Genomic DNA, 13,309 nt, shown 5'->3' on the forward strand with positions numbered 1-13,309 from the left:
ATCTGTTTCCAGAGCTCTATACTACACTTACATAATTCAGACATAGCAATGGTATTGCACTAAAGCAAAATTCAGAAAAACATCAACTAAACAGTACTATGTTTCCACTACATAGCACAAAATGAATCAATTACAGCCATCACAACCTAGTTTATTACCTCAGTAGCACATCCTATGCATCTCATGTCAGTGTCAGTGCCTTCAAATGCCACAAACTTGCTTGGCCACTGCCTGTGCAGGATGGACTACTATCAGATTCAACCACAAGTCCCCCAGAAACTTGGGTCTATCACAGGTTCAGGAGTTTGCTGCAGCAGCAAAAACATATATATCAACTACAACTCACAAATATGAACTTAAATGGAAGAAATTCAAAGTGTCTTCAAACCCTAACCCTGCAGAGGAGAGGAGAGAGTGAGCTGACTTACAAAGTACTCATCTGCAGGTTGCTGAACTCGCTCATGTACTCGCCATCGTCGGAGCTCTCGTTGAAAAAGGGCCACAACGGCATGCTCGAGGTGTCGCCGGAGTGCGAGGAGAAGAAGAGGAGAGGAGAGAGTGAGCTCGGGGAGAGCGAGAGATAGTAGGGAAGGCCCAAGCCGGTCGGCCAGTTTTGACCGAGCGGCGGCACTAACGGCCAGCAGACGCACGCCGTTAGCCGTTAGGGTGGTCGTCGACCAGTCATGTGGGCCAGCCCTATTGGACATGCGTTTAAAATGGTTGAAACGGTCATCAACACGACTTGATAGTTTTTAGTAACAAAATTAAAAAAATTCTTAGTTTTCGATCACTTTTTTAAATGTGGTAGTTCAGTGGGACGGCAACCCCAAATGTTATAGTTTTTTGTTAAATACTCGAGGAAGCTAGACAAAACTTTTGGTGGCGCTTACTACAAGACTTTTGGTACGGAAGTTATCCGATTGGTAATTAGAAACCTTATGAATTTTTCCGGTCAATCACTCTACCTATAAATCATGTTTGAAGTAAAGATAAAGAAGTAGGATATGGAGTATGTGATCACGAGCTCACAGGAGCTCGGTATCTGATCCGTCCAGAATAGCTTTGTGATTCGATGAATTAAATGAGTGTGGCTGGCTGCGGGTCCACATGAATTCCATACGTCACTCTACGCACTTGACCGATGGGCCCTGGCTTGGACGGACGTTTGGACGCCATGGACGGAGCGAGGCAGAGTTGTGGTTCAAGATGTCACCGGCGTCCTGATCTGTGGATCAGATCCGGTGCTTTCCGATAGTGGCGGCAAGGCACGCAGTAAATGCAGAAGTTGGGCGCTGGGGCAAGCTATCCCCTACCCAGTGAAGTTGGATCTTGCATTCTTCAAGGCGGGGAACCGGTGGAGAAATCTCCTGCGGGAAAAGGGAGTGGGCGGTCCAGCGTGTAGAAGACTATAGGATGCAACTCAATTGTATTCCATCGGAGTCGGTTACATTATATACAAGAGGTGTCTTGCATGACAAGCCAACTAACTCTACAATATCTCTAGAGATCAATCTATACAAGGCTAGAGATAAGAGGAGAATCAGTCGGAAATAAATACAAGGATATCACGTTTCAACACCCCCCCGCAGTCGAAGCGTCGGCGTCGTCGTCGGCGTCGGCGATGCAAAGACTGGAACGGAACTCCTGGAATGCAGCGGTAGGCAATCCCTTGGTCATGATATCGACAAACTGTTGGGTGGTCGGTACATGAAGTACACGGAGCTGACCCAACTGAACCTTCTCACGGACAAAGTGAACATCGAGCTCGATGTGTTTAGTGCGCTTGTGCTGCACCGGATTAGCCGCGAGATAGGTGGCCGATACGTTATCACAGAAGACCACAGTAGCCTTCGGAAGAGAAATCCGAAGCTCACCAAGAAGATGACGAAGCCAACAAGTCTCTGCAACAACATTGGCGACAGCACGGTACTCAGCCTCAGCACTCGAACGGGAAACAGTGGGCTGCCGTTTAGAGGACCAAGAGACCAAGGAGTCACCGAAGAAGACACAATATCCAGACGTGGAGCGACGAGTGTCTGGACAGCCAGCCCAATCCGCGTCAGTATAAGCGAGGAGCTCAGTCGAGGCGGATGCACGGAGACGAAGACCGTAGGTCGGAGTGCCACGAATATACCGAAGAATGCGCTTGACCAAAGACCAGTGGACATCACGAGGCGAGTGCATATGCAGGCAAACTTGCTGGACTGCGAACTGAATGTCTGGTCTGGTGAGCGTGAGGTACTGAAGGGCGCCCACAATACTGCGATAAAGAGCAGCGTCGGTGGCAGGCTGGCCGGCGGAGGCTGAGAGCTTCGGCTTGGCCTCAGCAGGTGTGGCGGCTGGTTTGCAGTCAGTCATGCCGGCACGGTCCAGAAGATCAAGAGCATACTGTCCCTGATGCAGAAAGAACCCAGTGTCATCACGTCGCACATTAATGCCGAGGAAGAAGTGCAATGCGCCGAGATCCTTCAGTCGAAACTCAGAACCGAGGCGACCAATGATGTCGCGAAGAAGATCCGTGCGGGAGGCAGTGATGACAATATCATCAACATAGAGTAGAAGCATAGCCACATGATCAGCCCGATGCAGCACGAACAGGGACGTGTCAGATGTAGTGCTGCGAAACCCAAGAAGACCAAGGAATCCGGCGATGCGCTGGTACCAAGCGCGCGGAGCCTGTTTGAGGCCATATAAGGACCGGGACAACAGACAAACATCATCCGGCCGCTGAGGGTCAACGAACCCAGTCGGCTGCTGACAGAGGACTCGCTCCTGAAGATGGCCATACAGAAAAGCATTGTTGATGTCGAGCTGATGGACGGGCCAGTGACGAGAAGCAGCCAGCTGAAGCACCACACGAATCGTGGCGGGTTTGACGACCGGAGAAAAAGTCTCAGAGAAGTCAACGCCAGCACGTTGTGCAAATCCTCGGACAACCCAGCGAGCCTTGTACCGATCCAGTGAGCCATCCGGATGGAGTTTGTGACGAAAAACCCACTTGCCCGAGATGATGTTGGCTCCAGGAGGACGAGGAACAAGGGTCCAGGTCCGGTTGGCGACGAGAGCATCGTACTCAGCTCGCATAGCGGCGGTCCAATGCGGATCACTCAACGCAGAACGCACCGATCGCGGAACCGGAGAGAGGGTCGTGACGCTGAGGTTGTGGTAGCGCGGGTTCGGCTGGTGCACACCGGCCTTGGCACGCGTCACCATATGATGGTGAGGTGGCGGAGGAGGTGGGCGTGGACCGCGACGCCGAGGCACCACAGCGACCGGCTCAGATGACGAAGAAGAAGCCGGCGCTGTGACGGGTGTCAAGGGCCCGGCCGACGGGGCCGAGAGGGTCGGCTCCTCCAGAGCCGACAGGGAGCCGGAGTGCGCACGCTCGGTCGGCGATGTGGGCGTAGAGGAGCCCGAAGAGCCCGGCTCCGCCTGAGCCGACGAGGCCCCTGATGGTCCGGCTGGGGTGGCGCCCGACTCCACCAGAGTCGGGGGGCGACGACCCAACGAGGCCGGGGGGACGGGCTCCTCCAGAGCCAAGAGGCGGGGGCCCGGCGTGGCCGGGGAGGCCGACTCCTCCCGAGTCGGCAGAGGGAACGCCGAGGGCGGCGAGGCAGCACGCGACGAAGGCGCAGCCGCGCCCGAACGGCGAGGCGGTGGGAGCGCAAGGGCTCCACGAGGCCTGCGAGGAGAGGCGTCCAGAGGTGGCGAGGGACGCGATGCAGCCTGCTGAAACGGAAAAACAACCTCATCAAAATACACGTGCCGAGACACGATCACACGATGGGACTCCGGGTCGTAGCAACGGAAACCTTTGGTGTTTGGTTGGTAGCCAAGAAAAACACAAGCGATAGAGCGAGGCGCAAGCTTGTGCGGTGTCGTGGCGGTGATATTGGGATAACAAAGGCAACCGAAAACATGAAGATCATCGTATGACGGAGGTGACCCAAATAAGAGGTGATGAGGGGTGTAGTTCCACCGAGGTTTGCAAGGCCGGATGTTAAGGAGAAGGGTAGCTGTGGCGAGGGCATCGGGCCAAAACCTCGCCGGCATGTGTGCGTGGAAGAGCAAGGCGCGAACACTCTCGTTAAGAGTGCGGAGAACACGTTCGGCACGACCATTTTGCTGAGATGTGTATGGACATGTGAGACGAAAAATTGTGCCATGAGAGGATAAAAGAGTGCGAATGGCGAGGTTATCAAATTCCTTTCCGTTGTCGGTTTGGAGGTGAGCAATGGTGCGGTGAAAGTGGGTGGCAACATAGGCGTAAAAGGCATGAAGAGAGGAAGCGACGTCGGATTTGCGGCGCAACGGAAAGGTCCAAGTAAAGTGAGAAAAATCATCCAAAATGACAAGGTAATATGATAAACCCGAGTTGCTAGGCACGGGAGATGTCCACACATCACAATGAATAACATCAAAAGGGAAAGTAGCAATGGATGATGAAGTTGAAAACGGCAAACGAACGTGTTTTCCTACGCGACAGGCATGACAAGTGTGTGCTGCCGATTTATTACATGAAAAGGGAAAAGTCTGCAAAATTTTATGAAGAGCGTCGGCGCCGGGATGGCCAAGGCGAGCATGCCAGAGAGACACATCGGCGTGGAGGGCGACGGGACCACTGCTTGTCGTTTGGCCACACGGGTAAAGATCGCCGGGGGAGTCACATCGGTGCAGAACCTTCCGGGAGTGGGCATCCTTGACAGAAAAACCATGTTTGTCAAACTCAACAGTAACAGGATGTTCACGAGTAAGAGTGCGGACAGAACATAAATTTTTGATTAAGGATGGAGACACAAGTACGTTATGGAGAGGGAGGGAAGATGATGAGAGAGGGAGGGAGGATGCACCGTGGTGGGTGATGGGAAGAGTGGATCCATCACCGACGACGATGCGAGAAGACAGAGGGTACAGGGAGACATGAGAGAGGATACCGGGGTTGGACGCCATATGAGCAGCGGCGCCTGTGTCCATGTACCAGTCCCCGCCGCCAGAGTAGTTGCTTGGGGAAGGGGCGGCGTGGAGGGCGGCTAGGAGCGCCGGGTCGTAGGTGTAGCCGGTCGGTGCAGCGCCGTAGGAGGATGATGAAGCAGCACCGGGAGCCATGGCCCCGGTGTACGCCGAAGAACCGCCGAGTCCGGGACCTCCGGGCGCGGCCAGGAGAGCCTGATGAAGACCCGGGCGAGGGCCAAGTATGCCCGGAGCGGGTGCCCGCGGAAGGGGCATCGAGTAGGCGTGCACCACCCCCGTCCAGGGGTTGTACCCCGTGAGCCAGGGCGGGGGCGCCGCGGCCTGAGCAGGAGCGGGCGGGGCCGCCTGGCGGGGCTGGGTGCCGCCGTTGCGGCCGCGGCCGTCGCGACCTCCCCGCCTCTTCTGGCGGCCCTGGTCAGGGGCGGCGGGCGGTGGTGGAGCCGCGGCGCGAGGAGGCTGCGGGTGGGCGGGGATGCCCTTGGTGGTGCCGGCGTGGAGGGCGGCGAGAGGAGCTTGCCGCGCCGCGTGACGAAGGCGCTTTTCCTCCATGCGAAGGTACGTGACCGCCTTGGCGTACGTCGGCGTGAGGAGGGAGAGGTTGGCGGCGGACTGGCCGAGGTCGGGGTGGAGGCCGCGAAGGAGGTTGGTGAGGAGGACGGAGTCGTCGATGTTCATGCCGACATCGCGGAGTTCGTCTGCAAGAACCTTCATCCGCGTGCAGTACTCGTCGATCGAAAGATCGTTTTGCTGCATGGTGAAAAAATCACCTTGGAGGAAGACACGGCGTTGGAGTTGATTGTCGAGGAAGAGATCGCACAGCCGTGTCCACATGGTGTACGCCGACGGATCGCGGGAGTTCACCATGTTGAAGAGGCCGGGAGAGATGGTGAGGAAGAGCCACTTGACGATGCAGGCGTCCACAGCGAGCCACTCGTCGTCGTCCTTCATGTCGGTGTAGTCGACGCTCCCGTCAACGTGCTCGATGAGACGGTAGGAGCGGAACAATAACGCAAAGTACGTGCGCCATGCGTTGTAGGACGGCGAGTCGAGGTTGAGGATGACCGGAACATGGTCCTTGATGTGGATCTCGTTGAGGCGATCGGAGGCGAACGTGGTGCCGGAGAAGGAGCCGGCGTCGGAGGCAGAGGGTTTGGCCATGGAGATGGTTGGGGTTTTTGGGTGAGAGGGGTAGAGCGGCGGCGGCTACAGGAGGTACAAAGGAGCGGTGGCGGCGATTAGGGTTTTGGGAGGGAGAGGTGGCGGCAGGAGGAGAGGGTGCGGCGGGATTAGAGGCTGCGGCGGCGGCGAGTGCTAGACGCGGCGGCGGCGGCAGGAGGAGTGGGCGCGGCGGTGGCTAGGGCTAGGCGCGGCGGCGACGGGTTGCGGAAGCGATAGGATCACGGTAAAACTGATACCATGTAGAAGACTATAGGATGCAACTCAATTGTATTCCATCGGAGTCGGTTACATTATATACAAGAGGTGTCTTGCGTGACAAGCCAACTAACTCTACAATATCTCTAGAGATCAATCTATACAAGGCTAGAGATAAGAGGAGAATCAGTCGGAAATAAATACAAGGATATCACGTTTCAACACAGCGAGCTCCCAGGTCCTCCGGCGAGCATGGAATTCTTGTTGCAGCCATTAAACAGGTTAGAATCTGCTCGCTGTGGCTCCGTTTGGCACGGTTTTGGATTAAGTTTTCAGCAATGATTTGATTTTGTCTACTGAATATTTTTGCGGAAGTACCACAACACTGCTAGAGAAGGTTAACGAGAACAACAACACCATGGAGCCTCTTCACTACCCAGTCATGGCGCCGGCGGAGGTTGAGCTGCCGGCCCCGGCGGCCTCAAGTGCAGACGGCCAAATCTGTGTTGACGGCGCCGCTCCAGAGCCGGCCAGTGCAGACAAGGGTCAAGGTTCAGAGCACTCTATAGAGCAAGTGGATCCAAAAACTCCGGGGTGGACGCAAAGGTATGAAGATTAATTTTACAGTACTGTTCATTTGCGTTTAAAGAATTCAGGGGTATCCTCTCGATTTGAGTTGCAGTGCACATACATAAAACAGAAGTGACTAGATTCATTTTAGATGGTTTGTTAAATTGTTCGCCAAAGCAGTAAGTGTATATTTAGAAGTTGGGATTGTATAAGAAGAACCAAGCCTGGATAAAAATATTGTTATTGCTCCGGGAAGAAGATGTCTTGCAAGTACAGAGTTAAACATAAATAATTTATAAGAAATAAACACAAGAGTACTGGAATAATAGATTTCACTAAATTGTGTTGCAAACATGATGCATTTTTTTGTTTGTGAGCAACAGTAGTTTATAGCTTAGTTAAACTGTAAAACCTGATGATTATGTGCTAATAATTTGCATGGCTTCCAGAGTGCTCCTTGCCCTCACAGGATCTCAGCCCTGGAGAGATCAGTCCGGCGATTTGCAGAAAAAACAGGAGACTTTGTCATTGTGCAAAGATAGGAACAAGTTTCGACACACTTGGTGAGGCGTACGATTTTTACAATTTATATTCGTGGGCGAAAGGATTCGGTATTAGGTAAGGGAAGAGCAGGCTAAATGTGGACCAGACAAATTGCATGCAAAAGATAGTCTGTGGGTGTGCGGTATGACAGATCTTTGAGCATTTTAAATATCTTTCCAGCTCACTATGAGAAAGTTCGTAGTGGAGTTAACTGAATATGTTTGACATGGACCATGATGTGAGCTAATCGCAGGGGAGACCGCTTACGTGAGCAAACATCGCAACTAAAAGACATGCTGGCAAAATCTACACACGAACTATGTTCAAGCAGTTTTGCCATATAGTATATGAGTGCGGAGCATACCAGATGGAAGAGATCGAGAAAGGAAAAACGTATATTACAATTCATACCGAGGCAGAGCGGCGGGAGAAGTGGTGAGGAATTTGATTGTGAATGCGGCCAGTTCGCACACATGCGGATGCTCTACAGCCATGTCTTGAAGGTACGTATGACCTCATATCCTGGTTGTTGCAAATTCATGCTGGATGAAAAAATTATGAACATGTATGAATTTTTGAAACAGGCTCTGGACTTTATTCTTATTAAGGAAATACCTTGGAAGCACATAGTGAAAAGATGGACTAGAGATGCCAGACACATCCTACTCCCTCATCTGACACAATATCAGAAGGACAATGCTCACAAAAATTCATTTAGTTATAGGCATTTCAATATGTCGATGCATGACATGAAGCTTGGCCGTATGGGGGACACGAGTGTTGAAGCATATACACATCTAATTTCTATGATCAAGAATTGTGCTGCTGGAATGACACCATTTGCTGAAATAATAAGAGACAGTCTTGGATTAGAGGACATGATGGCAGAGAATGGAGATGTTGTTAACCAGGTTCAGACACAAGTTGGTATTCAGTTTGCACCAAACAGAGTGGATAGTGTTGTTGGCAACGACGAAACAACTCGGCTAACGAGTCTGGTAATAGGCTGTCAGGATTATTACCTCTGGCTAAGAGGAAGGACATGGGAAGGCCTACGACAAGCAGAGAGAAGGCGTTTTATGAAGGTTTGAGTAAGAGGACAAGATTTTGCACGATTTTTCGGCGGCAAGGCCACAAATGTACAACTTTGCCCTGATCGCGGGGATGTCCCAAAGCAGGTGAGGAAACCTGCACGATGCAAAAGTTGTGGGGTGGACAAAGCAGCAGAACTCAGACTGAATAAATTACAAACTTAGATTGTTTCAGCATGACATATTTCTGTCATGGCCGGTGACTCATGCCAGAGCAAGCACAGGGGACTGGAGTGCTAATGTGACATTGGGAGCGTCAGTGTGTGTGGGCACAGCCGGTCCTTGTGCGTGTGAGTGTCGGGCGCTGGTGTGGTGTACGTGAGGCCCTGGTTAGGAGTCGTGTGTGGTTTGTGGGTGTATAAACACCCAGTCTTGTAATGTGTTTTGGTGGAAAAAAAGAAAATAAGTAGCAAAAGTCTGAATTCCCCTGTCTCCTTCTCTGTTCCCAGTCCCCTTGTCTTCTCCTCTTGAGGCCTTGTTCGGTTGCGGGTGAATCCGAGTGGATTGAAGGGGTTTGAGGGGGATTTAAACCTTTTCTAAGTCAAAATATGAACCAATTCCTGCCAATCCCCTCCAATTCTCTTGGGGAGAGGATTAACCGAACAAAGCCTGAAGCATATCAGGTCGGCTGTACAATTTCTTCCTAGTTTTAGCTGTGTTGTATCTCAATGGCCAGTAAATTCGTGGCAGCTAAAACAACAATGAGGCATATCGTGTCAGCCGAGCGGCTAGGTTAATTCACCCAGCGGTAAGCCTTCCTGCCTTGTGGATCAGCACGTATATTGCGTGCCTGCTGAAATGCACGGTTCAGGTCCTGATTTGAGTCCGAAAGACGAGCTCTGCGATGCACGGAGGGTGCCGGCTGATGAGTTGCTTGGAGTGGCTGCTGATCAGTGCCAAAAATGACGATTATGAATTCGCATAACCCAACCTGCAGTACAGATCAGAGTGGCGCACAAAAATATTGTCGTTATGACTCAGGATTTGAGTGGGTTTTATCATGATGCGATGACTGTAAAACTTACCTCTCTGTTAACGCACTTATAGAACCGATGCCCAGCGTTCGCTCCACCCCGAGCAATCCAGGTCATAAGCCGGTAGCCGCAGTTGGGGCACGGGATGAGGGGCAGAATCTCCTCCCGCACGGCGGAGGAAGATGAATTAGACATGAAGGACCAGGAATGGGAGACACCGGATAGCTCCAACGAAGATTGGAACCAGCAGCAGACCTGTGGGGATTTGTATTGGATTTGGCTCGATATGCAGAAGATGAGCCATGTCGGAGAAGAGCGGCATATAGGACGGACAGGCAGAAGACTAGTGCTCAGTCGACTGTCGTCGGCCATCGGGTGTTGTTTGTTTGATCTCTGTGTGCAATCTTCCTCTACCGTGGCCCAGGTTGTCCGTTGCTGTTGTTTTCCTGTGTGTGTTTGTAGCTGCACTAGGCTTGATTTGTGTCATTGTGCTTGGCTTGTGTCATTTTATTACTAGAATTTGCCGGTTTGTTGTGACACGGGCTGTTTAATTGGTTGTTTGTAGTTGGACTGCCAATAGCAGCGACTACACAATAGACAAAAAGTCGCTCCTCCTCCTCCAATAAATAAAGCTAGGGTTTCTGCCTCTCGCCGGCGCCGCCGCAGGTCCGTCTCGTCTCCGGTGGCCCTAGGGCTATGAGGGCGCAGTGGATCCTGCCAAGGGCCGGCGGGAGGGCTCCGTTTTCAGTCGTTTTTTCCTGTCTTGTTAGGGTTTGTGTCATGCTCAGGAAGGCGAGACGGCGGCGGCTCCCTGAAGATGGAATAAAGGTCTCCCCGCCTAGCCCCCGTTCCGGCGGTGCATCTAGCATCGTTGGTGGGCGTGTGGAGGTGTGTCTCCGGCGGATCTATCTTTGGTGGATTTGCTCGGATCTCGTCGTTGTTCGTCTGCGTTCGTGTGTCTTCGGGTTGAATCCTTCCAGCCTACGTTATTCTTCTTCGGCGGCGGTTGCTGTTCTGGTGCACTGGTCCTATGGGGCCTTAGCACGACGACTTCCTGACTGTCTACTACAACAAGTTGTGCCCGACTTCGGCGATGGAAGGGTGATGACGGCGGGGCGCCTTCGGCTCGCTTCAGTGCTTGTAGTCGTCGCTAGGTGGTCTACGGATCTGGATGTAATTTTTACTTCTGGTGTTCGTTGTACTGCCATGATTGAAGATGAATAGATTGGAAGTTTTTCGCAAAAATAAAAATAAAATCAAAGGGCCCTACAACCCCTTTTTTTACCAGAAGCTAAACCAGTTGCGCGTAAGTCACACACAGTGTTTAGATATACTAGGGAAAAGCTTATAGGCAGATGCTTACTAGTAGCGAGGGTTTATAACCCTCGCTATTGCTACTTACTAGTAGCGCGTGTTTTTACCCCTCGCTACTAATAAGTTGATAGTAGTAGCGTGGGGTTTTAACCCTCGCTACTACTAAGCGGTCTCTACCGTGCCCCCCGGGACATGCCATAGTAGTAGCGAGGGGTATAAACCCGCGCTACTACTAAGTTGATAGTAGTAGCGCGGTTTTATACCCCTCGCTACTACTAAGTACGAGGAAGGTGAAGTCCCCATATCCTCGGCCGAATCCCTCCTCTCTCCCTCACTCTCCCCCTCTCTCCCATTCCCCTTCTCCTCCCACTCATTCCCAAATTCGGTGACCTCCTCTCCCTCAACGTCTCCCGACGCGGACGATGGCCATGTCTAGGAGGAGGAGGTTGCCGCTGCCGGGTCCGGCACGGAGGGCGGCCAACGGGGGCTCCGCGGAGCTGGCCAAGGATGGTGGCGGTGAGAGCTTTGCTTCCAGCGACGCGCGACGCAGACTCATCTCCCACCACGCGATGCGCGCATCGCGTCCTCTGTTTCGGCGCCGGGGTCGCTGACTGGCTTGCGTGTTTGACGGGCTCTGCAGATTCCGATGCGGGGGAGGACGACAAGGAGGAGGAGCGACGGCAGCAGCAGGACGAGCACGCGCAACTTCATCTAGGTTTTGAGCGTCGCCTCCAACTTCGGCGGTCACCAGTGAGTTCCTCCTCCTACTCCTCTCTATCCCTCTCTTCCTCATTCAAATAATTTTCTCTTCTTTTGTAGCAGCAGTAGATGAGAGGTGCGGGAATGAGTTGGATTGGGAGCCACCATCACCATGGACAACTTCATCCCCTCCAGGACCAGCAACAACCATGGTTGGAGAGGACGATGACGCCCAGCAGTAGCAACCATGGATGGAATTTATTTATTTTTTTAATTCCCAATTAGTTAGTAGTAGCGCGGGGCCTTGACCCATGCTATAGATAAGTAGTAGTAGTGCGGGCGTCAACCACGCTACTACTATCAAAAGTAGCAGTAGCGAGGGTTATACACGCGCTACAGCTACAAGTTAGCTGTGGCGCCGTATCAGTAGCGCGGGTGCCCATGCTACTAATACACCCAAAACCCGTGCTACTGCTAGGCTTTTCCCTAGTAGTGTGTATTTCAGGCAAACAGTAATCTTTTATTCACTTCTTATATTTGAATGCTTCACAGGATGTACAATGCTTATCAGTTGTGTCCATGCTACCTCTTGAGCTTGCGTAGGTTTTCCCTTGAAGAGGAAAGGGTGAAGCAGCAAAGTAGCGTAAGTATTCCCCTCAGTTTTGAGAACCAAGGTATCAATCCAGTAGAAGACGACGCACAAGTCACCGAATACCTGCACAAATAATCAAGAACTTGCAACCAACGTGCTAAAGGGGTTGTCAATCCCTTCACAGTCACTCGCAAAAGTGAGATCTGATAAACATAGATAAACGGTGAAGTAAATATTTTTGGTATTTTTGGTTTATAGATTGGAAAGTAAAGATTGCAAAATAATAGATCGGAAACTAGCAAGATGTAAACGAGATTCAATATGATGGAAAAGATAGGGGTCATAGGTTTCACTAGTGGCTTCTCTCAAGATAGCATATATTATGGTGGGTGAACAAATTAGTGCCGAGCAATTGATAAAAAAACACATAATTATGATGACATCTAAGGCAACGATCCTGAACATAGGCTGAAGGAAATATGCCTAGAGGCAATAATAAAGTTATTATTTATTTCCTTAATTCATGATAAATGTTTATTATTCATGCTAGAATTGTATTAACCGGAAACTTAGTACATGTGTGAATGCATAGACAAAACATATAGTCCCTAGTATGCCTCTACTTGACTAGCTCGTTAATCAAAGATGGTTATGTTTCCTAACCATAGACATGTGTTGTCATTTGATGAACGAGATTACATCATTAGGAGAATGATGTGATGGACATGACCCATTCGTTGGCTTAGCATTATGATCATGTCTGTTTCATTGCTACTGCTTTCTTCATGACTTATACAAGTTCCTGAGACTATGAGATTATGCAACTCCCGAATACCGGAGGAACACTTTGTGTGCTACCAAACGTCACAATGTAAATGGGTGATTATAAAGGTGCTCTACAGGTGTCTCCGAAGGTGTTTGTTGGGTTGGCATAAATCGATAGGATTTGTCACTCCGTGTTTCGGAGAGGTATCTCTGGGCCCTCTTGGTAATACTCATCACTATAATCCTTGCAAGCATTGTGAATAATGAGTTAGTTGCGGGATGAAGTATTACGGAACGAGTAAAGAGACTTGCCGGTAACGAGATTGAACTAGGTATGATGATACCGACGATTGAATCTCGGACAAGTAACATACCGATGACAAAGGGAACAACGTATGTCGTTATGCGGTTTGACC

The 13,309-nt window shown here is 51.2% G+C and overlaps 1 protein-coding gene across 2 annotated transcripts; it reads left to right on the plus strand.

The window, feature by feature from the left end:
• The first annotated feature begins 7,377 nt into the window (after positions 1–7,377).
• Positions 7,378–8,899, plus strand: LOC123117380 (uncharacterized). 2 transcript variants are annotated; one of them, XM_044538148.1, is made up of 3 exons: positions 7,378–7,600; positions 7,712–7,961; positions 8,043–8,899. In XM_044538148.1, the coding sequence occupies exons 2-3, from the start codon at positions 7,806–7,808 to the stop codon at positions 8,547–8,549; spliced, it is 663 nt and encodes a 220-aa protein (XP_044394083.1). In that variant the 5' UTR covers positions 7,378–7,600; positions 7,712–7,805; the 3' UTR covers positions 8,550–8,899. The 2 variants fall into 2 exon arrangements, with proteins under 2 accessions (XP_044394083.1, XP_044394084.1); XM_044538149.1 differs by having other exon boundaries at positions 7,410–7,478.
• Positions 8,900–13,309: the final 4,410 nt, after the last annotated feature.

This window comes from Triticum aestivum, chromosome 5B (genome assembly GCF_018294505.1).
Source record: "Triticum aestivum cultivar Chinese Spring chromosome 5B, IWGSC CS RefSeq v2.1, whole genome shotgun sequence".
Lineage (NCBI taxonomy): Eukaryota > Viridiplantae > Streptophyta > Magnoliopsida > Poales > Poaceae > Triticum > Triticum aestivum.